At 38.8% G+C, this 25,579-nt stretch overlaps 1 protein-coding gene and 1 long non-coding RNA gene across 2 annotated transcripts; both read left to right on the top strand.

Annotated features, from left to right (window-relative positions):
• Positions 1-10,902: 10,902 nt before the first annotated feature.
• LOC140180775 (uncharacterized) lies at positions 10,903-12,717 on the top strand. Its single transcript, XM_072222069.1, has 2 exons — positions 10,903-11,565; positions 12,037-12,717. The coding sequence occupies exons 1-2, from the start codon at positions 10,903-10,905 to the stop codon at positions 12,715-12,717; spliced, it is 1,344 nt and encodes a 447-aa protein (XP_072078170.1).
• Positions 12,718-18,542: 5,825 nt separating this feature from the next.
• LOC112766295 (uncharacterized) lies at positions 18,543-22,371 on the top strand. The gene is made up of 2 exons (XR_003184249.2): positions 18,543-18,966; positions 22,019-22,371. It is a non-coding gene; the product is annotated as an uncharacterized lncRNA (long non-coding RNA).
• The last annotated feature ends 3,208 nt before the right edge of the window (positions 22,372-25,579 follow it).

Below are 25,579 nucleotides of genomic sequence, written 5' to 3'. Positions count from 1 at the left end.
AGATATATAAGTGTGGAGAATAATAAAGAGATCAGATAACTAGAGAGCATAAATAAAATATAATGGTCCTTTTTGTATTGATTAAAATAAACCTCATTATATATATATACACACTAATACTCAATGACAATTACAAATTCTTGTCCAAAATTCAATAAACCAGAACATCAGTAAAGGCAAAATCATAACAAGGGCAAAATCATATAAAGTATTTTCATTATATAAACTAAACAAAAGTTAACATAGAAATTGAACTGAACAGCACAAATTCCATCACTTTGTCTGAATCTTCACATATACTCAATTTTCACATCAAAATTCAAATTGACACTCAAAAAGTAAAGCCCACCCAAATACTTAAAAACATCAAAAGTTTAAAATTTTAACCCCATCAAGCCCGTAAGTTGCTAACTTTGAGCAGAAAAATAACAAATTGAGTAAATGATATTAAAGGAAAATGCAGAAATAAATCTAGTAACAGCTCTTTTTTCTTCAATTTGCAGTGGTTAAAGTGTGAAACTCACATCCCATTTGAAACGAAAATTTCAAACAAAAAACAAAGACACACACTTACCAATTGAAAACAAAAATAGTTTGGTGTCTGAGTTATTGACCAAAACGCAGCAGTGTAAAAGGGACGGCTCAAAAATTTTTCAGACACAAAATTTCAATCACAACAAGAGGAAACAATAAAAAAATACAAAACTAAATTTAATGTAAAAAAAAAAATATGATAAATGAACAATCTCCGGTCAAACTCTAACCAGAACTATGAAATTAAAAATAATTGAAGTTACAGATATAATTTCTTCTTCGGCAACTATTCTTCGGCTTTGGGATGATTTGGGAAATGCTGAGGTACATATATCTTTTGTAATAATGCCATATATAATAATTAATTTGGCAAGCAATCGTATACACATACAGTTACTACTTTATAGCCACAAAAAATTCTTCATCTAAAAAAAATTATACTCATATATGCAATATGTGAAGGAAAAAAAAATTGGTACGACTAAAATGACTATTACAATAAAAAATTGATTATACTAACTAGTTAAAAAATTAATTTTTCATATTTTATCTCATGCATATATATTTCATGCTTCATACATATTAAGCTTCTTGGATGTTGATTTGATCTGATCAAAGAGGGTAGCGCAGAGACGGGGGAAACTTACCAAAGACGGCGACAAAGAGGGCAGCGCAGCACACCGACGAAAGGGCCACCGAGTTACCAGAAGAGGAAGAAGGAGACAAAGAGGGCAACGCAGCACAGCAACGAAGGGGCTTGGTAGGACGGAAGAGTAGCGACGACGACAGGCTCGGCGGAAGGCTCAACGGCACAGTGAAGGTGACCAGATCTGAGCTTCACTGTGGAGAAGAGGAAGTGACTTTTGTTCTCTCTTCTCAGCTAGGGTTAGGGGTTAAGGGGACAAGTTAATGAGTATGAGGGCATTGGCTGTGAGGATTAGGAACCCTAAAAACTTAAAATTGTGTATAGATATATGTACTCCGGGGCGGGTATGGGCGAGTTTAGCCTGACCCCGATCCCGTCCCGTCCCGCTCAGCCACCCGCCCCGATTAAAATCCACCCCGCTCCAGGTCGGGTTTAAACCCGCCCTGACTGGGTTGGGGCGGGTTATAATTAGGTACCCGCGGGTTCGGGTACTCCTGCCACCCCTACCGATGTGAACTAGTGCTTGATCTTCATACTTGCTACTAAATTCCTGAATGTAGAGTCGGTGAACTGTGTACCATTATTTGTGGTAATGGAGTGGAAAACTCCGAACCGAGTAATGATATTCTTATATAGGAACTTTCAACTTCTTTGAGCTGTGATAGTAGCTGGTGGTTCTCCTTCTATCCATTTAGTGAAGTAATCCACTTCCACAATTAGGTACTTGACTTGTCCAGGGGCTTGGGAAAAGAGTCCGAGTAGGTCCAACTCCCATTTCACAAAAGGCCATGGCGAGGTTATACCGATGAGCTCTGCAGGTGGAGCGATGTAGAAGTTGGCATGCATCTAACAAGGCGGACACTTTCTGACAAAGTCAGTCGCGTCCTTTTGCAAAGTCGGCCAGAAAAATCTAGCTCGGACCACCTTCCTAGCCAGAGATCGTGCTTCGAGATGGTTTCCACATATGCCATTATGTATTTCCTCCAAAACCTCTTCAGTTCTGCAAGTTGGTACACATTTCAACAATGGTGTGGATATTCCCCTTCTATAAAGAACATTCTGTACTAAAGTGTAGTTCCGTGCTTCCCTCCAAATTCTCTTGGCTTCCTTTTGTTCCTCAGGAAGGATGTCGAATTTTAAATATTCGATAAAGGGAGTCATCTATCTGAGGTTTAAGCCAGAAATAGATAGAACGCCTGATTTGTTATTTGCCTTGATAACGGATGGATCTTTGAGGATTTCTTGTATCAGACTTCTGTTATTTCTTCCAGGCTTGGTACTTGCCAATTTAGAAAGGGTATCTGTTCGGCTATTAAGTTCCCGAGTTATATGTCGAACCTCAGTATCATTGAATTGTTAAAGATGTACAAGCATTTTTTGTAAGTATCTCTTCATATTAGGATCCTTTGCTTGGTACTCTCCATTGATTTGTGAGGTTACTACCTAAGAATTACTGAAGATTATTACTTTAGTCGCCCCAACTTCTTTGGCGAGTTTCAGTCCTGCAATCAGGGCTTTGTACTCTACCTGGTTGTTGGAAGCAGGGAACTCAAACTTCAAGAAAACTTCTATTTGAGTTCCTTCTTCATTGACCAATATTATGCCTGCTCCACTTCCGACCTTATTAGAGGACCCATCTACATAGAGTTCCCAAGTGGTGGAGGTTTCAATCTGATCGCCTGTATACTCTGCGACAAAGTCGGTGAGGCATTGAACTTTTATGGCTATTCGAGTTTTGTATCTCAAGTTGAAATCGGATAGTTCTATATCCCATGGTACCATCTGACCTGCTATGTCTGTCTTCTGGAGTATCTGCTTCATAGGTTGATTTGTCCGGACTCTTATGGTGTGTGCCTGGAAGTAAGGTCGGAGTCTCCTAGATGCCACGATTAAGGCGTATGCAAATTTTTTTATTTTTTGATATCTTAACACTGTCCCTTGTAAGACTTTGCTAGCAAAATAAATGGGATGCTGACCGACCTCATCTTCTCGTAGCAATGCTGATGCTACCGACTTTTCAGCAACAACTAGGTATAACACCAGCTCTTCTCCCGCTTCTGCTCAGGTAAGGATGGGTGGTTCACTTAAGAATTTTTTGAATTCCTGAAAGGAATCTTCACATTCAGAGGTCCACTCAAATTGACATCCTTTTTTAAGTAGTGAAAAAAGTGACAAGGATCTCAAGGCTGATCCTGCCAAAAATCTGGACAATGCTGCAAGTCGGCCATTCAGTTGTTGGACTTCTTTTAAACAAGTCGGACTCCTCATTTCTAAGATTGCTCTACACTTGTTGGGGTTAGCCTCAATCCCCCTTTGTGTGAGCATAAAACCCAAGAATTTTCTGCCTCTACTGCAAAAGTGCATTTGGGGGGATTTAGTCTCATCACATGTCTTTTGATGGTGCCGAAGACTTGTGAGAGGTCGGATAGGAGACTGGCCTCATCTTTGGTTTTTACTAACATGTCGTCCACATATACCTCCATTAAGTTTCCGAGGTGAGGTGCAAACATTTTGTTCATCAACCTTTGATATGTGGCCCCTGCATTTTTTAATCCAAAAGACATGACCACATAACAGTAATTTGCTCTGGGTGTGATGAACGAGGTCTTCTCCTAGTTTGACTTGTGCATCAGAATTTGATTATATCCCGAGTAGGTATCCATGAATGATAGGTACTGGTATCCTGAGGAGGAATCTACCAAAGCATCAATATTGGGCAGGGGATATGGGTCCTTCGGATAGGCTTTATTGAGGTCGGTGTAATTGACACACATCCTACATTTCCCATTTTCCTTTTTTACCAGCACCACATTTGCTTACCATGTCGGATACTTGACCTCCCTGATGAACCCGGCTTCAAGTAGAGCTTGAACTTGTTCTTCGACCACTTGAGCTTGCTCTGGCCCGAGCTTACGATGCCTTTATTGAATAGGTCAGGATTCGGGATAGACTACCAGGTTGTGCGTCATGAGTTCGGGGTCTATTCTGGGCATATCGGCAGCCTTCCAAGCGAAGAGGTCGGAATTCTCCTATAGCAGTTTTACAAGTTGTCTCTTCAAATCTATTCTTATGTTAACTCCTATGTTGGTATTTTTTCCGACTTCCTCCCCGATTTGTACTTCTTATGTCTTTCCTATGATCTGTGGTCGTAGCTCTTCTTTTTCTTGGACTCCTCCGAACTCAATGGCATTGACTTCTTTACCTTTACCTCGCAAGTTTAATTTTTCATTGTAACATTTTCTTGCCAGTTTTTTATCTCCCTTGATGGTAGCAATTTCCTCCTGTGTTGGGAATTTCATGCAGAGGTGAGGGGTAGAAACAACAGCTCCCAACCGATTCAGTGTTGTCCTGCCAATTAGGGCATTGTAGGCTGATGCCACGTCTACAACAATGTAGTCAATACTTATGATTTTTGACTTCAATCCCTTTCCAAAAGTAGTATATAGGAAAATGAATCTTAGCGGTTTAATTGGTGTATCTCCCAACCCAAAAATAGTATCCGGGTAGGACTTTAATTCCTTTTCTTCCAGTCCTAACATATCGAATGTAGGCTTAAACAGTATGTCGATTGAGCTCCCTTGGTCCACCAAAGTTCTATGCAAATTTGCATTAGCAAGTATCATAGTGATTACCACGGGATCATCATGCTCCTATGCAATTTCCTATGCGTCCTCTTTTGTAAAAGAGATGATAGGGAGATCGAAAGTCTTTTCTCCCATGTAGTAGACCTCTTTCAAGTATCTCTTTCGAGATGATTTGGTCACTCCTCTGCCAGCAAAACTCCTGCTATCATGTGGACATGTCGTTCCAGAGTTTGTGGGGGCTGACCTCTTTGGTTGACTTCTTCGTTGTCTCTCTTTCTTTTTCCATGACCGTCTGACCTTTTTATGAGATATCTATCTAACCGACCTTTCCTGGCCAGTTTTTCTATCACATTTTTCAAGTCGTAACAATTATTTGTAGAGTGCCCATATAGCTTATGATACTCACAATACTCATTGCGGCTCCCCCCTTTTTATTCTTGATCGGACGCCAGGGGGAGAGCTTCTCGGTGTGACAGATTTTCCTGTAGACATCTGCGAGAGAAACTCGTAGCGGGGTATAATTGTGATACCTCCTAGGCTTCTCCGAGTTGTATTCTTCTTTCTTCTTAGGCTCTTTTTCTTTTTCCTGTGCTTGGTGAGGGTTTTTTAGTCGTCAGTTTGGTTCTCACAGCCTGGCGTTTTCTTCTATATTGATGTACTTTTTAGCTCATTCTTGTACATCACTCAATGAAGACAGGTGTCTCTTTGAGATAGACTGGAAAAATGGGCCTTCTCGGAGACCATTGACTAGTCCCATTATTATTGTCTCAGTGGGTAAGTTCTGGATTTTCAAACACGCATTGTTAAATCTCTCCATGTAGTCTCTGAGGGACTCGCCGACCTCCTATTTGACTCTGAGTAGACTGGGAGCGTGCTTGACTTTATCCTTCTGGATTGAAAATCGCGCAAGGAATTTTCGTCCAAGGTCGTCGAAACTGGTAACCGACCTAAGTGGCAAGCTGTCGAACCACTTCATGGCCGACTTCGTCAAAGTTGTCGGGAAGGCCTTGTAGCGTGTTGCATCTGAGGCGTCATCCAAGTACATCCGACTTTTGAAATTGCTTAGGTGATGTCTCGGGTCGGTTGTCCCGTCATACAAATGCATGTCTGAGCTTTTGAAGTTTCTATGAACTCTATCCCGCATGATATCTTCTGTGAAAGGATCTTCTCCTCCTAACGGGTGTCCTCTCAAGTTGTACGTGACTTCCTACCTTGGATGTTGGATTCTAACTTCGAGATCTTTTCCTCCAACTCTCTTCGTCGCTTGATTTCTCTTCTCAAATTTCTTTCCGCCTTTCGCTGTCGTTCTAGCTCCTGCTCTAGTTGCTCAAGTCGGTCATGATATCTGTGTAGTAGTCCCATGAAGTCAGTAGAATGGGGTTCTTCTTCCGCTTTCGGGTGACGAACTTTGGAGGGGATCCTTCTGTGGTGATGATCACTCGAGGTACCTTCCCCATGTGGTTCTTCCGTTCTTGGAGGAGGTACCACAAGGGCTTGATCGTTGTTGACCACGTCTTGGTATTCTGGTTCTAATTTAGACGCTGTGCGTCCGTCTTCATAGTGATCATCCACCATGGAGTGTCAATTCCCAGGTCCCCGGTACTGGCACCAATGTTTTGAGGGTTACCTAAAACTGAATTGTCTTTGGGATCGTAAGTGAGGCCCAAATTCTCAATGAAGCAGATTCCGACTTAGATTACGTATAGTAGCCATCGTCTGAGTTGTTTGCGAGGAGGTGGGGTGGTACATACAAAATATTCCGATGTTTAAGTCAGCAAGAGTCGTAGCAGGTTTAAGTGTATTGGGACTTAAGTATACTTGAAGAGTATCAGTGTATTTATAGGTGATGAGCCAATAACCACCGTTGGAGTAGTTCCACTTCTGATGGTAAATAACCGTTTCTTTATTTTAAGGTTGTTGTGATCTCTATTTTATTAGGAACTAGTTATAACTCCTCTAAAAATAAAAGGGTTGTCATACAGCATTTCAATCTGACCTGTGAAAAGATCAGTTATGGACAATTTCATTTTAGATTTTTTCTATTTTTGAGACTGGCTTGTGTTTTATGATGATGTGCATTTTACTATTATTTTTCCTCCTCCTTTAGGGACTGCTATATTGCTGTGGGATTCTCTTGTATTGGAAGAAGAACTGTTGAAACAAAATAACTAATCAGTCTATATATCACTATTTTTCGATTGATTTAGCTAGGGAAAAGCAAAATCATTTCGTTTTATTAATTTTATGTGATTATCTTGTCTTCTATTAACATGAACAATCGGTTTAATTAGTTTTTCTAAGTAACATGTAACTTGTTACGGCCTGGCCCAAACCCTCCACGGGTTGACCCGGCCCGAGCGCCACCCGACCCGAACAGTCAAGGATAAGGCGCCCCGCAACCGATCCAGACACGTGTCCCAGACAACTCACTCACAGCTGTGGGAGAACGTCTCGGAGGAGGTGGGCTTGTCCTTGTAGGGCCCACCTCTGACACAGTATATAAGGGGAAGGTTTTACCTTTCCCCCAAGGTATGTCACACATCATATTACCCCCTTTTTTCGCCTGCACATTACCGACTAGAGCGTCGGAGTGTCTTTGTAGGTGACACCCCCCCTCTCCACAAGAAGTGCTCGGGACCCCGCCAACACCAGACTGGCAGTTCACGACGAGACGAGACCCCCATCTCCAACCAGGATACCAACCCGATCTGTCCGGTACCCGACCAACCGAACATTGGCGCCATCTGTAGGGATCGTCCATGGACTTCGTGCTGGTCCAAGGTGGAACAGGCCGCGAGACCGAGCCCGGAGAGGACGCCGCTGCGACCACTTCCCATCAGCGTGTAAGATCCCCTCCGAGGCACACAACACAAGGAGTCATTCCCACTCTCACTCTAGGAGCCATTCCAGACGCACACCCAGTCCCCAAGCGGAGTCCGAGAGCGCTGGGGAAAAGGGACGCGCGAGAAGACGCCGTGACCCCGTCATTTATGCCAGGCATGAGAGGCGGCGTACTACAGATCGTGAAACCGAAGACATCCGTTGGGAGGACGACGAAGGGAGAACGACGAGAACACGAGGACCCGTGATAATGGGAGCGACCCCGTTTCATCGTTCCATACTCGAAGTCCGGTTGCCAAAACATTTTGATAAGCCTACGGACATGAGATACGACGGAACGCAAGACCCTCTAGAGCATCTCACGGCCTTCGAGGCCAGGATAAACCTGGAGAGAGTGGGGGACGAGGTAAAATGCCGCGCGTTCCCGGTCACCCTAGCAGGACCTGCAATACGGTGGTTCAATAACCTCCTGCAGGGCTCGGTAACCGGCTTCGCGGACATCAGCCATGCCTTCTTAGCCCAACTCACGACCAGAATTGCAAAGGTGAAGCACCCAATTAACCTGCTTGGGGTAACCCAACGACCCGACGAGTCGACCGGAAAATACCAAGACAGATTCAACGAAGAGTGCCTTGAAATCGACGGGCTGACAGACTCAGTGGCAAGCCTGCGTTTGACGAACGGACTCCTGAACGAGGACTTCAGAAAGCATCTCACTACGAAGCCAGTATAGACAATGCAAGAGATCCAATGTGTGGCTAAGGAGTACATTAATGACGAAGAAGTCAGCCGGATCGTGGCTGCCAATAAACGGCCCCTCTACAGCCAAGCCCGGCACCACGGGGGCGGAGAAAGGCAAAAGGAACACGCCAGGGACGGCGGTCCGAGCAAAACACCAAGACCATTTCCCCGAGTCAGAAAGTTCACCAACTACACCCCCCTGACGACCCCGATCGTGGAAGTCTACCAACAGATAGCCGAGAAGGGAATACTGTCGAAACCCCAACCTCTCAAGGACCGAACATGGGGGAACAAGAGCCTTTACTGCGAATATCACAAGGGGTACAGACACAAGACCCAGGACTGCTTCGACCTAAAGGATGCGCTAGAGCAAGCAATCAGGGATGGGAAGCTCGCCGAATTCTCTCACCTCATTAGAGAACCAAGGAGACGGAATCGTGACTACGAAGGTGAAGACAGGCCCCGGGCGACAAGGCGACGCCAGGAATCGGAGGGAGACGACCACGGCCTCACGGTGGTGAACGTGGTAACGGCGAGGAATTCGGTCCTGAGATCAAAATCGGCACAGAAGAAAGACGCCAAGATCCTGGCCGTCTCCTCTTCATCTGCGAGAAACTCCCGAAGGCTACCATCCATCTCCTTTGGTCCCGAAGACCAATGGTTTGACGAGATACTGGAAAGTCCCCCCATGGTCATTACGGCCAGAGTCGGAACCGGCCTCGTCAAGCGGATCCTCGTGGATACGGGGGCGGACTCGAACATCATGTTCCGCAACGTATTTGACGCCCTGGGGCTGCGTGACGCCGATCTATCTACCCACCAGCACGGTGTGGTAGGGTTAGGCGACCACTTCATCAAGCCGGACGGGATCATTTCCCTTCCGACCTCAGTGGGACAAGGACAGGGGCGAAGGACAGTAATGGCAGAATTTGTGGTCTTGCGAGATTCCACAGCCTACAACGTCATCCTAGGGAGAAAAACCATCAACGACCTTGGAGCGGCGATCAGCACGAAACTGCTTGTAATGAAGTTTGTTGCCGACGACAGATCTGTAGGATCCATCAAAGGAGACCTGGAAACGGTAGTCGCCTGCGACCATGCGAGCCTCTCCTTGAGGAAAAAAAATCCAAAGAAGCATCGGGAATTTTTCTCGCCGACCTGGATGCCAGAGTCGATGACAGACCGAGGCCCGAACCCGAAGGGGACCTGGAGAAGTTTAGGGTCGGGAACTCAGAAGAAAAATTCACGTTTGTGTATAGGAACCTCCCCCATGAGTTAAAAGAGCCTTTGATGGAAATGATCAGAGCTAATGGCGATTTGTTTGCCTAGACTCCCGCCGACATGCCGGGCATAAACTGCAGTTTCATGTCGCACCACCTAGCCGTAAGACCGGAAGCCAAACCAGTGGCCCAAAGGAGGAGGAAAATGTCTCAGGAAAGGGCGGAAGAAGTGGCCAGACAGACGGCCGGCCTCCTCGAAGCGGGGTTCATCCGAGAGCTGGACTATTTGACCTGGCTATCAAACGTGGTCTTGGTAAAAAAGCACAATGGGAAATGGAGAATGTGTGTGAATTACTCCGATCTCAATAAAGCGTGCCCTAAGGACTGCTACCCCCTTCCCAACATCGACGCACTCGTCGACGCGGCTGCGGGATACCGGTATCTGAGTATCATGGACGCCTACTCCGGCTACAATCAGATACCGATGCACCGACCAGACGAGGATAAAACGGCGTTCATAACGCCAAGGGGGACCTATTGCTACAGAGTGATGCCGTTTGGCCTAAAGAACGCGGGGGAAACGTACCAGAGATTGATGAACAAAATATTCGGCGACCTCATCGGCAAGACGGTTGAAGTTTACGTGGACGATATCCTCACAAAAACCACCTGCCCTGACGATCTCATAAGCGACCTGGAGAGCGTTTTCGCGTCCCTCCGACAACACGGCATGAGGCTCAACCCGCTTCAGTGCGCCTTTGCTATGGAGGCCAGAAAGTTCCTGGGATTCATGATAACCCAGAGGGGAGTGGAGGCAAACCCTGAAAAGGGCCAAGCAATACTCCAGATGAGGAGCCCGGGCTGCATCAAAGACGTTCAGCGGCTGGCAGGAAGGCTAACAGCGTTGTCCCGATTCCTCGGTGCGTCGGCAGCAAAGGCCCTACCCTTTTTCGCTTTGATGAAGAAGGGAATAGCATTCGAGTGGACCCATGCGTGCGAAGAGGCCTTCAACCACTTTAAAGAGATTCTAGCAGCACCCCCAGTGCTCGGGAAGCCGAGGGCCGGAGAGCCACTCTACCTATACCTAGCCATCACAGAGGGGGCGCTCGCATCGGTGTTGGTACGGGAAGAAGGGAAGGCCCAGCAACCGATCTACTTTGTGAGTAGAGCACTGCAAGGGGCAGAGCTCAGATACAGCAAGCTAGAGAAGTTAGCACTAGCACTTCTGGTCTCCTCCCGCTGATTGCGACAATACTTCCAGAGTCACCAGGTGGTCGTGAGAACGGACCAGGGACTTTGTCAAGTGCTCCAAAAGCCTGATCTAGCGGGAAGGATGATGACCTGGGCCATCGAACTATCCCAATACGACCTATGCTACGAACCCCGGCACGCGATCAGGGCACAAGCAATAGCAGACTTCTTGGTGGAGGTAACTGGGAATCCAACCGAGGAGACGGGCACACGGTGGAAGCTCCATGTGGACGGAGCCTCCAACCAGACGTCCGGGGGCGCCGGTATCATTCTAGAAAGTCCAGCCGGAGTCATCTATGAACAATCAGTTAAGTTTGAATTTCCCGTATCAAAAAACCAAGCAGAGTACGAAGCCCTCCTAGGAGGTTTGGTTCTAGCTCAGGAAGTCGGAGCCAAGAGGGTGGAAGTATGCAGCGACTCGCAAATCGTCACTTCGCAAGTGAATAGAAGCTACCAAGCCAGAGACTCACTATTACAGAAATACTTAGAGAGGGTCAAAGAACTGAGCAAAAAATTTGAAGAGGTCACGGTCCAACACATTCCAAGAGAGAGGAACACACGGGTAGACCTCCTATCGAAGCTGGCGAGCACAAAACCTGGAACCGGCAACTGCTCCCTCATCCAAGGCATCACGAAAGAGCCAGCAGTGGTCCTCCACTTGACCAAATTAGCCCCTTCTTGGATGGACTCCATCGCCGACTTCTTGCAAAACGGCAAACTCCCCCAAGGCGAAAAGGAAGCCAAAACGGTAAGACGTGAGGCCGCCAAATATACGATCATACAGGATCAGCTATACAAAAGGGGACTCAGCCAACCTTTGCTGAAGTGTCTGCACCCCGACCAGACGGACTACGTTCTAAGAGAAGTCCATGAGGGGTGCTGCGGCCATCATATCGGGGGCAAGGCCCTAGCGAGGAAGCTCATCCGAGCTGGATACTACTGGTCGACGATGATGAATGACTCCCAGGAGTTCGTAAGGAAATGCGCAAAGTGTCAACAAAACGCCAACTTCCACAGAGCGCCAGCCTCCGAGCTGAGTTTCCTAACGACTACTCGACCTTTCGCACAATGGGGAGTCGACCTCTTGGGACCCTTCCCAGTTGGCCCGGGCCAGGTCAAACACCTCATAGTCGCCATCGATTACTACACCAACTGGATAGAGGCTGAACCACTCGCCAGCATAACCTCATCCAACTGTAGAAAGTTCTTGTGGAGGCAGGTGATAACCCGTTTTGGCATCCCAGAGGTCGTCATTTCGGATAATGGGATGCAATTCACTGACAAGAAGTTCACAGAATTTCTCACCGGCTTGGGGATAAAACAAAAGTTCTCCTCAGTTGAACACCCCCAAACAAACGGGCAAGTGGAATCTGCGAATAAAATCATCTTACTGGGTCTTAAAAAGCGTTTAGATAGCAAGAAAGGCGCTTGGGTCGATGAGCTTGCCTCGGTTCTCTGGTCCTACCGAACAACCGAGCAAAGCTCCACCAAGAAAACCCCCTTCTGCTTAACGTACGGTGTCGAAGCGGTGATACCCGTGGAGATTGGAGAACCAAGTCCGCGGCTACTCCTTACAGGAGTAGAAGAGGCAATGGACAAAGACTTGGTAGACGAGGTCAGAGAGATGGCCCATTTGTCAGAAGTAGCGCTGAAACAGAGGATAGCCCTGCGATACAACACCAAGGTCTTCAGAAGGGAACTTGAGGAAAGAGACCTCGTCCTGCGACGAAACGACATCGGTCCGCCGTCCCCAGGAGAAGGAAAGCTGGCGGCAAACTGGGAATGTCCCTACAGAATCAAAGAAGTGCTCGGCAAAGGCGCCTACAAGCTGGAAAGACTTGACGGCAGAGAAATCCCAAGAACATGGAACGCAGGTAACCTAAGAAGATTCTATTCATAGCTTGGGCGCACCGACCAAGCGGCCTGATGAGCTGGGTAGATGTTCGCTTTAATCAAATGTTAATTCCTAATTATTTGCTTTTATCAAATGCCTACTGTGTTCATGAACTTGTCTAGCTAACGACTACTTCTTACTTGTCTAAATTCTCCTATCTATTACTCCCTAATATTTATCCCATACCATCGCGTTCTTCAACGGCAACCCGGGATTGATCACCCCGGGAGCCAACCGAATCTTAGCCATAACAAACGGCCGCGATAATAAGACCGAGGCGGTTTCCACCAAGTTACCGACAACACGGCAAAACGGACAGAAGCGATAAGTCCATGACAAAGAAATGAAAACGAAATAAAATGCTGCCAAACAAGATAAAGGCAATAAACGTATAGCCGACCAGGCGACCACTAAAGTATAAAAGTTAACGGTTTCAACAAAGTATTCTACAAGAAAACATAAAAAGCATGTTACAAGAGTTTACTTCCGGGGCATGTCAACAATCTTGCCGTCCTGGATCGTTTTGAAGACCCCGATAGCCGACGTATCGAAGTCAGGAGCCACGATCTTCACCTGAGCCTTCAGAGCATCCTCAGTCATGAAGATCGCGTTCTTCCCTTGCTCCTTGGTCGCTTTGTGCTTTCTCTTGAGCTCTTCGACCTCGGCTTTAGCGGATTTAGCCAACGAGACGGCCTGGTCGCACTCCTTCTCCAAGACCGCCACCCGACCCTGAGCAGCGTTCAGCTGGCTCTCTAGGGTCATCTCTCGCTCGGCTAAACGGGCCACCGTCTCATCGGAAGTCTTCAATTTCTCCTCGGCAGATGTCGCTTTCTCCTCAGTAGCCTTAAGCTTCTCCCCCATCTCGGACAACTGACCTTGGAGCAGCTCGACTTGCACCTTGAAGTCATTGTTCGCCTTGCCTGAAGATTTGAGTTTCCTCCGAAGAGCCTTCATTCCCGACAACTCGAACTCGGCCTTCTGAGCTATCACAGCTCCGCGAAGAAGGGTTCGATACATCCACCTCGCCTGCCCTGCCAGGTCGGTCCCAAGGAAGTGCTCCTCCGTGCCAGGGATCAGCTGGGAGTCGATGAAAGTCCCAGCATCAAAATTTCTCTCCATCATGGTGAGGGTTCCTTCCGGGCTGGCGGGGGCCCTCAGTCTCTTGGGAGTATGAATAGTTTCCACATTTTCTTCTTGGAGGGTAGAGGTCGAATGACCAACAACGGCTTCTTCGAGAATATGGGAAGCCTGCGCCCCGGCCGAATTCCTTTCGGACATTGCGGTGTCCTGGGGAGAGGGCATAGCTTGATCCTCCTTCTCCCCGGAAGGGCCTTCCGGCTTCCCGGCATCCTTCTCGTCAGCCTTCTCCTCATCGCTATCCTCCAAGAAGGTCTTGACCAAATTCTCGAGCCCGATTACTGAGGCAGACATCTCCACTACAACAGAGAAATAAGTACGTTAGTTGTGAAGTCGGGAAGAACAGGTTAAAAAACAATGCAAAAGTACAAGACAAAACAGCTCACAAATATAATTCCTGGCGAACTCCCGTTCGCCCATGAGGAGGTGGGGGTTCACGGGATTCTTTCCAAAAAGAGCAAACAACACATCGGCAATCCTTTTATTTACAGGGGACATTCCCTTGTAGGTCACTTTAATGAAAGAATTAGACCCCGCCCCGAAGCTCCAATAAGTCGGGATGAGGCGTTCCCCCTCTAACGATAACCAAAAGGGATGGCGACCTTTAACAGGACGAACTTTGAAGAACTTGTCCATGAACCCGTGATAAGAGTCCTCGAACAGGCCGAATATCCTCCGGCCTTGGGCAGACCGGAAAGACAAAAACCCTTTCCTCGCCTTCCATTGTTTGGAGGGGTTGGTAAGGTTGAAAAAGAAGAGGAAGACATCCACTGACGCCGGCAGCTCGAGATATTCACAAACCATCTCGAAACAGCGGATAGAAGCCCAGCTGTTCGGATGGAGTTGCGACGGCGACACGGATATCCGATTAAGGAGAGACATCTGAAAATCAGAGAATGGTAGGCGAACGCCGACCTGGGTGAACATGGCTTTGTAAATCCAAATCCAGTCGGCGACCCAGGGAGAACGGAAGTTAATCTCGTACAATCGCTCGTTGGGGGCAGGGACGAAGGTCTCATAATTGGTCTTCTCGTCTGTCCCCCCGCACAGATACCCAGCTTGCCGGAACTCCGTCAACTCCTCCAGATCCATCTGGTTCGGCGAGTCCTTTACGTCTGAGGTCACCCAGGCGTAGGGGTCATAGTTCGCGGCGGAGGTGGAAGCCCGGGAGACGACGCGAGGCATACCTACAGTTGGGGGTACCACTCTATTAGTCTATGAGGTCAGGAGCCCAGGAAAAACCCAGAAACTATGTTCATCCTATTCAACAATTAAGATCAAGCATGACCAAAGCTACACCTATCACGCAAGCCACCTAAAAACCTACCCTGGAATGGTACCCCTCCCCTAACACATCTACTTAGCGCTAAAGGCCATCTAGCAACAAAGACCAAACAAAACAGCAAGAATGCAAAGTAAACACAAACAACAAGCATGCAACAACGAAGCAGAAAAGAGAGAGACCCAAAGATTACCTGAATTTGTCGCGAAAACTAAGAAGGACGAAGGGAAGATGCACGAGGGCACTGCAACGACGCTCTAAAATCTTTTGAAAGAAGAAGAGGGAGATAGCGGGGAGATGGAAGAAACAAGAGTGTAAAGGGAAAGAAAAGTTGAAGCAAACTGTTTAAAAACCGCTACACAAAGCGCGAAAGAGCCAGGGGCAAAATGGTCTTTACGCGCGGGGTTTTGCAACCCATTATGAGCATTTAATGCTCAGCGCGAAGAACGAAGCGACGAACGGTTACCTCAACAACCAAGAGACACGCGCGCAGGGGGCATGTCCCTTCCACGGGTGGCCGACCTGGCGACGATGAATGGAACACGAAATAACATGCCACTAATAGCTCCCACCACTATCACTGGCGTGTGGGGGCACTGTTACGGCCTGGCCCAAACCCTCTACGGGTTGACCCGGCCCGAGCGCCACCCGACCCGAACGGTCAAGGGTAAGGCGCCCCGCAACCGACCCGGACACGTGTCCCAAACAACTCACTCACAGCTGTGGGAGAACGTCTCGGAGGAGGTGGGCCTATCTTTGTAGGGCCCACCTCTGACACAGTATATAAGGGGAAGGTTTTACCCTTCCCCCAAGGTATGTCACACATCATATTACCCCCTTTTTTCGCCTGCACATTACTGACTAGAGCGTCGGAGTGTCTTTGCAGGTGACACCCCCCCTCTCCACAAGAAGTGCTCGGGACCCCGCCAACACCAGACTGACAGTTCACGACGAGACGAGACCCCCATCTCCAACCAGGATTCCAACCCGATCTGTCCGGTACCCGACCAACCGAACATAACTTTATATATATATCACTATTACTAAATTGCAATGAAAATAATAAATAAGCCATTATTAGAAAGTAGAAACACATTGCTGATTTAAAGTTTAACTAATGCTGCTTTAAAGTTTAACTAATTTGCATAAGGTAAATTTTAATTTCATTAATATATTATATTAGTATTTCGTTATTTAAAAAAAAAGTCAGATCCCCACATATACATATATATATTGAGTTTTAAAGAATTCACTAATATTAAAAATTGAATTTAATTTTCATGCATTGTCGTCTCTACAAAGTAATTTTATACATGTATCTAATTATATATCGTCATATTAATAAAAATAACTACTTTTTACATTTATCACATAAATTATTATTTAAAAAAACAAATATAATTGCACAATTTTATCTGTACATTAAAATTAAACTCTTAAAAGTTTAATAAGAAAAAAATCCTATGTGAAATTTATTAACTAGTTAAAGGTACAATATTAAAGCTCCTATATATAAGACCCTGAGCACACGTGTCTTATTTTAATCAGTTTCCTCACGAATAGTAGCTGCAAAATAAAAAAATAAATAAAATTATGAAGTATGATTAATGTCCATGATATCACATTAATTGGAATTTTAATCAGCCAAACACCAAAACAAATGGCGGATTTCTCATAAACCACCCGACAACAACTGACCCCTCACTCAGCCATTTACTAATTATTAATTAATAAAATTTTTTTTCACGGTATCCTCCAACTCGACAAGTCAACGACTAATCCGTCACAGATCTGAGCTCCATTTAAGAGTCTGTCATTGACTAATGGGTTATTGCATGCACAAGACAGAATTCGAACCCCGACACTTACTTAAATAAACAGTAAACTTACTACTCGACCAACCCAAGTTGATTTTTCTCTCGTCCTTCTAATTTTATTGAATTATATATTTATGTATATGTAAACGTTGTGGCCCTTTGCAAAAGGAAGGTTTTAGATTTATTAGCATTAGCTGTTGTGATGACTTATTAATTAATAAAATTATTGTCATATTTGTACCTTATACGTAGAATACATAATATCCTGTCAGCATTATTGATAGATAATTGGCTCAAATATCAGCTCATAGAAACCTAAAACCTTTTATTTGAATACAAATTTTCTTTTCTTTTTTCTTCATTCTTTTAATAACTTGTTATTCAAAATGTAAACCATTTGTTAAATATTTCACTCAGTTTTACTAGTATTTGTATATATATATGATTTTTCTCTAAGATGAAGAGAGAGACTATGATTAAATATATTAAAAATTTAATTTTGATGTACTGTATTAAACTGTTTTATACGTTATGTGTCACATTAACAAAAAATAACTACTTTTTATATTAATCATATAAATGATCATTAAAAAAACGGTTATGAGATTGTGTAAAGCGTTTTATAATGTAAATATTTAAAAATTAAACTCATATATTAATAATACCAGTATTTCTAATTCACAATATGTGTTATTATTTGCATACAAATTAAAAATTAATTTAAAATTAAAATTATTTATATAGAATGAAATTTGTGATACTATATACTAATTTATATTTCCCTTAATTATTAGAAGAGATATGAACATGAGTGGAATAATCCATTTTTGTTTAACAAATTAAAAAGGTGTGAAAAATTTAATCCATTTTTAATTTTAATTTTTTAAAGAATTTAAAATTTATGATTTAAAATAAAAAATAAAAAATTTACAATTGAGGATAAAAATGATTTAAAAAAGTTGATTTATATTAGTTAAAAAAATTACTTTTTAATTAAATTGATTTAAAATTTAAAATTTAGAATTTAGTAAAAATTTATAATATAATTTTTTCTTTTGTTCACGTTACACTACTTTCATATACATAGAGTACACCTACCAATTTTTTATTATGAAATGAGTATGAAACTTAGAAGAGAAAGTGACAAATTAATAAGGAGGGTGAAGGAAACACACACATGCACGAGGGGCACAGTAGGGGAAAAAATAAAAAATAAAAAATAAAAAATAAAAAATTTATATGTGTGGCTGTGAATTCATATGATGGTTGTGTGAGAAAACCGCGGCATTTTGTTCCTACCACCCTAACACCACTAATAATATCATATATGCATGGTTTTCTCAAAAGCCAGTTTTTTAATTCAGGTTTTCATCACAGCCCACAATATCTTATGTTAGTTTCTTTGATTTTCATTTTCTATATATATCACCAAAACCACTAATCTCCCACTTTTTTGTCTTCTAGTGTCCATTTGTTTTGGTTACTAGCTAGCACCAATAATAATAATAATAATAATAATAATAATAATAATAATAATAATAATAATAATAATAAGATTTAATTATTCTGTTGGTCTTTATAGTTGTAAAATTTTCAATTAGGTTTTTATATTTTTTTTAATTGGGTCCCTGCACCAATTTTTTTTTTCAATTAAGTCCCTCATAGTAGTAATTGGCTTAATTTTATAGGGATCAAACTAAAAAAAAAATTAGTACAGGAACCTAAATAAAAAGAAAAAAATGTAGGAACCCAATTAAAAAAAATTTTGGTGCAAGAACTCAATTAAAAGAAAAAAAAGTATAAGGACCTAATTGAAAATTTTACGAAATTATAGGGACCAGCAGAATAATTAAACCTAATAATAATAATAATAATAATAATAAAACTGTGGATTGTTTTAAGTGTCCAAAAAAGCTATAAAATCCATTGCATTACACACACTATGCTGTAATAATATATTAATAATGAAAGAAAAACAACCTTACCTTAGCTTGCTTCTTCTGTTGAATGGTAGCTTAGGTAGGTCATCGTTTCTTGCAACTATAATTACTATTTTGTAGATATAGATTTAGTAGCTAATTAATTGGGTTGTTATAGATTTTGGATTTAATTAGCTATACAATTATGGGTTTGTATTCGTACTTTCTAACCATGTGAAGTTTAATTAAGTGAATGTAGTTCTAAATCTTCTTTTCCCAAGAGGCTTTGTCCTTTTTTTTTTTTTTTTTTGCTTTTCTTTATTTATTTATTTATGAGAAATACTACATGATAACTAGCAAAATTTATTATTTTTTATTAATGTTTAGTTCACTTCAAACATTAAAAATTAAATTCTAAATTTTAAATCTTAAATTCTAATAATATTAAAATAAAGTGTTAGTCTAAAGTATTGTTTAAAATTGATAAAAAAAAATATTAGCTCCGAACATTATTGTCATTATTTATTTTTTAAATAATGCTAAGAAGCTAATTTTTTTGAAAAAATTATATATTTTTAAAATTATTTTATTTATCTTAAATTCTAAAAATCTAAATCATAAATGGTTAACCTCAAATTTTAAATTATAAACCTAAATTTTAAAATTAGCTAATATTAACTAATTAGCATCGCCTAATATTAGAGCGGTTGACTAACCGCCGCTATTTGTTTTGTGGCAGTTAAAAAATGCCGCCATCTGATTCTAAAATTGTAGCTATTTGCTGGAACTGATGTATGTAGTGAAAGGATTATACATGTATATATAAAGTTAATTGTTAAATTAGTCATTGAAAAATACGTTATTCTGTAAATTTGTTTCTGAAAAATTTTATCAATTAAATTAGTCCTTCAAAAAATAATAATTAATCATTTTTATTCTTCTGTCACACGATTAATAGTTTTCGTCAACAATTGATGATATATAACATTAACTAATAGCATATGCGTGACACTTCGCATGTTCAATTGGATACTAAACAAATATGTTTATAAAAATCTATCAATTTAGTCTATTTTTCTAATTATATAAACCTTAATCCTAATATAACTTAACGACACTAAATTGATAGATTTTTATAAATATATTTATTCAGTACCTAATTAAATATGCCAGATATCATATATGATGTGAGTTAACGTTTTATGTTATTAATCGTTTGACGAAAACTAATAATTGGGTGACTGAAGAAGGATAAAAATTATTAATTTATAATCTTTAAAGAACCAAATTTAATTGATAAAATTTTTCAAAAATAAATTTAAAAAATGAATATTTTTTAAAAGATATTGGCCATTAGGGTAACAACATAAGTGCTAACGAAGAATTAATGTGCATATTAAGAATAAAAAAAATAAAAACTTTTTGTCAAAATATTATATTTTCAACAATGTTGAATGCATAAAAAAACCTACTACTGATTTATTAAATTCAAATAATTTTTTCATAAAGAAAAGTGTAAATTCAAAAAGATTCAACACAAACAAGTAAAATGAAAAATCATAAAACTACTTTTTGATAATTATATATTTAAAGTTTAGGATTTTGAAGTTTGGGTCATTTTACTAAAAAAATTATCATAACAAAACTCATAAAAAAGAAAATACTTTCTTTTTAATTAAAAGAAGATTTTTATTTATCTAATAAAAACAATGTAACGTAAACTAACCCATAAATTAAAGAATTAAGTAGGTGTTTAAGATCTTTGAATGATGATCTCAAGTATTGTCTTGTCTAAAAAATTTGAATAAGTTAAACAAGTTGCAAAACAAAATCAAGTGAGTGGTGCATATATCATGTAGAATACTATTGTTACATAAGTGAAGAAAATTATAAGAAGGACATGATTTCTTTTTTCATTTACTATTATTTTCTGTTATTAAGGTTTTATGGTAAAAAAAAAATTCAAATAGTAAAATAAACTGTTTTTTTTTCTTCATCAAAATTCTTAAAATAGATAAAAAAAAACAAAAAATGAAAATAAATTCCAAGAGCAACCATAAATTTTGAGCTTTGCCAATATATTTTAACAAAAATATTAAAAATAATCCAAAACATGTATTTGTATATATTCATATATACTAATAAGATAATCAAACATTCTTTTTATGATAATAAGATAATCCGAAATTTTCACACATTCTTCTAACGAAACAATCAACTACGTACTAATAAGATAATCAAACATTTCATAACAAAATAGTTAACTCAATTTTTTTTTTTTTTGGGTGACTAACTCAACTTTTTTATGAATACTAAATATGTATTCCTGTACGGTGATCGTTTTTTTTTTTTTTTAATTTTAATATTTGCTTTTACTCTTTTCATCAAAATAATGTTACGTAAATATAAAAAATTAGTCATTAAATCAACTTTTTATGTATATATAACAATATATATTATTTTATGTATTTTTTAATATAATAAAATAATTAATTACTAAAATAATTAAATTTATCGTAATAAAATAATAAATTTTTTTACCGCACTGTAATCAAACTCTTATACGCATACAAGCAAATGAAATGCGCTCTTTAATTATTGCAAGCAACTTTCGTTTAATATCTCTATAAAAGAAACAATAAATTGTGACATAGTCTCTCCATATTCATTTAAGTAGTGTTTGTTTTGAGGTACTGAGACAGAGACTGAGAGATTGAAATTCAGTATCATGTTTGTTGGTTCAAAAACTGGTACTAAAATTTCTGTCTCTATTTCAGTACCTCCAAAAAGTAGAGATATAAGGGACTAAAATTTTTAGAGATAGAAACTGAAACTTTAATAATATTTTATATCTAAAATATCCTCATTTCAATTAATTAATTCCAATTTTATCCTTTATGTAAATTAAATTAGAGTTTCATTCTTGTTTCAATTTCTGTTTTCCATTTTGTACCAAACAGAATACTGAGATTTATTTTAATCTCTGTCTCTTAGTCTCTGTCTTTTAGTCTCAGTCTTTTCGTTTCTGTTTCTCCACCAAACGCTATCTTAGAGGTCACGGATTCGAGTCATCCTATCTTTGGTAAAAAAAAAAAAAAAAGTGACACCCTTATTGTATGTTTTAGTTAATGTTTGCAACATATATATTCCAGCTTTAATATTTCAGCAGCCACATGATGAGTATCCTTGAAGATTGTTCGTTGATGGCATCATGACATGCGTGAATAATGCTTAATTACACCGAGCAAGAAGAAAAATATATGTTACACATCAAATTGCTGATTAATTATGTTGTTATCTATAAAATTAATCCATTAAAAAAGCACTATATTACTATGGATCTTTTATTATATGTGTCAAACTTGAACAGTGCACAACAACTTTGGTCATCATATATATATATTGATCCACCTATATTGGAACTCATCATCAAGTGTTTGTTGTTGTAATTTAATTTGATGGACGAGGAATATTATTGAAGTGGCTTCGTACCAAATTGTTAGTATTTTATGGTTCACATATCTTTGGAATATTGTTGAGTCCAGATTCTCTTAAAGACCGATCAATGACTAATTGAAAGTTTGATAATAATTAGCTTCAGAAATATTAGGGTTAACACTTTTTATTAATATTAGTTAATAATTAATTAATATTTTATTTTTATATTATTAAAATTTAAATTTTAGTAGTTAATATTTAAAGTGTTGATTAAATATTGACCAAACATAATAAATTTTATTAATTATATAGTATTACTCAAATGTTTAATTACTTTTAATTTCTTATATGATGATGTCAGAATAAAGTTAAACATTATTATTGGACCATCTTGTATTACTTTTAAGTCTTTAAATGCGAGATATATGTATTAAGTTTTACATTATTTAAAATTGATAATTTGATGATCTTTATAAGTTTGAGACAATTCTCAAATTTTAAGTTAAATTTTGAAATTGTGACCTTTATAAATATGAAATAACATTTACCTTTTAGACTAATTTTTGGAATTTAGTTATGCCCATTTATTTTATTTTTTTTATAAATGTTGCTAACATTAAATATTTTATAGATATAACTAAATTAAATTTATCTAATAGTTAGCTCGATAGTCAATTTAAATAAGTGTTGGGAATTTGAATCTGACTTTGTGCATGCAGCAATAATCTATTAATCAATGACAAATTTAACTCTTAAATGTAGGGGTGACAACGGGGCGAATAGGGACGAGTTTTTTCTCTACCCGACCCCGCCCCACCTTACAATAACTCGTATAAAACCCGCTCCGCTCCTATCCGCGGGTAGTAAATATCTGAACCCTAACCCACCCCGCCTCTATAATTATTAAAATCTAATAAATAAAATTAAATTTCAAAATTTATATAATTATCATCACATATATCACATAAATTAAAGTAAAATTTTAAATATGATACAATATTATTAATTATTTTACTAATTATTTTACATATATTACATATATTATATATTAAAATTATATATATTATATATATACTGGGGCGGGTAGGGACGGGTATTACCTAAATTACCCGACCCCGCCCCGCCCCGCACAAGAATCCGCCCTGCTAAACCCGCTTCGGTGCGGAGCGGGGTGGGTACCCACGAATTCGGGTAGTGTTGCCATTCCTACTTAAATGGTATTCAGATTTAATTTGTGACGAATTAATTTTTAATCTGTTGAGTTAGGAGATACCGTAATATATATATATATACCAATTGAATAAAAATGTAAAAGTTTCATTACACTATCAATGTTTCAATAAAAAAAAAATTTAATCTCCCATTTACCACTTGAATAAAGTAATCCATAACCAAAAATGCTTGTGACTCATGATGATGAGTTGGGATATTCATGTTTTTAACTCCATGCAAATTCAGCAGCTAATATGTTCGGTGGTTTGCATAACAATGTAATCTAGCCTCTTGTCTTTTATAAGATGGAGAAAGCAATTGATTTTTCATGACACTTGATTATGAGGTTGTCTTTATATAATTTAAAATGTGGTCAATTATATGTATATTCGTATTCTACATCAAAGATACTAATAACTAAAACTGGTATATATATATTAATTATTGAAGCCTTATATAAGAAAACAAAATCTAGTGATCGATCAACACACGTATCCACTCAATTTGAGTTTTGAAATTGAATTATGTTTATGCTCAAATAAAATCATATCATAGCATTAATGAAACCCTAACAACAAGATTTGAATTAAACTTATTTTATTATGGTGATGAAGAAATAAACAATGACCTCATATATCCTCTCTTAATAAATTATCTAATGCTGTTATGAAACCACTCTATTCAAAAGGTTAAATTGATTAAAAAAATACATAAATTATTATGCGTCTAAAATGTCTTCTTAGAAAAAAAATTTTGGGTTTTTTTTTTTCTGTCTTACGTTAAATTTTTTTTTTTTGAGTTTAACAAAGATCGAACTCCAAAATTTTTAATATTATAAATTCTGATATTATATTATGAAATTAATTTTTTTTTAAATTTTAATATAATAAAAAGAAGTTAATGAATAATTATATTTATTCTAACAAATGTTATAATTAAAAAAAATTATTATTATTATTATTATTATTATTATTATTATTATTATTATTATTATTATTATTATTATTATTATTATTATTATTATTATTATTATTATTATTTCGTACTTAAATTGGATTAGATCCAGCTTTTCATTAATTTTGTCCTTTTGGGCTACATCATTGTTTAAACTAACTAATATTTCTAAGTCAAATTTATGTGGAGGAGGAACTTGGAAAAAGACAAACTTAAGAAAAATCAGAGAAGATTATGTAGATTAATAAAGGATCCAATTTTATAGGTTCGTGATGAATTATATATATATATATATTATGTAATCCAACTTGTGTGTTTCGTAGACTAAATCTATGGCCGTAAACTAATAACGCGTGTGGATAATAATATTAATTATAGGCAATAATAAATAACTATATCAAATATATAATATTTAAAAATTATAGACAAATTATTCCGCTATAGCTAATAGATTTAATTTAATTACAGTTGTGATCAAATTACCGTAATTATAAACTAGTTGTCCGAGTTAACTTTAATATTGTCATGTAATTATGCATAGAATTTTATATTATTGCAACAATTATATTATTATTAGGTTTAATTACTCTGTTGGTCTCTATAGTTTCGCAAAATTTTCAATTAGGTCCTTATACTTTTTTTTCTTTTAATTGAGTCCTTGCACCAATTTTTTTTTAATTGGGTCCCTACACTTTTTTTTCTTTTTATTTAGGTCCCTGTACCAATTTTTTTTTTAGTTGAATCCCCATAAAATTAAGCTAATTACTATTAAGAGGGACTTAATTGAAAAAAAATTTGGTGCAGGGACCCAATTAAAAAGAAAAAAAATATAGGAACCTAATTGAAAATTTCACGAAACTATATAGGGACCAACAGAGTAATTAAACCTTATTATTATTATTATTATTATTATTATTATTATTATTATTATTATTATTATTATTATTATTATTATTATTGACCTTAAAGTTCAGAAATATATTGTTCATTCTGAAAGAAATTAAATTAAAGCTACCATAATAAAAGATGCTATAAAAGTATAAGGTTGACTAATTAAGTGTACAACTCATTTTTGCTATGAAATTAAAGTAATTAGTATTATATAGTTG

This window comes from Arachis hypogaea, chromosome 17 (genome assembly GCF_003086295.3).
Source record: "Arachis hypogaea cultivar Tifrunner chromosome 17, arahy.Tifrunner.gnm2.J5K5, whole genome shotgun sequence".
In the NCBI taxonomy this organism is placed as follows: Eukaryota; Viridiplantae; Streptophyta; class Magnoliopsida; order Fabales; family Fabaceae; genus Arachis; species Arachis hypogaea.
This window is presented reverse-complemented; position numbering and strand designations above follow the sequence as displayed.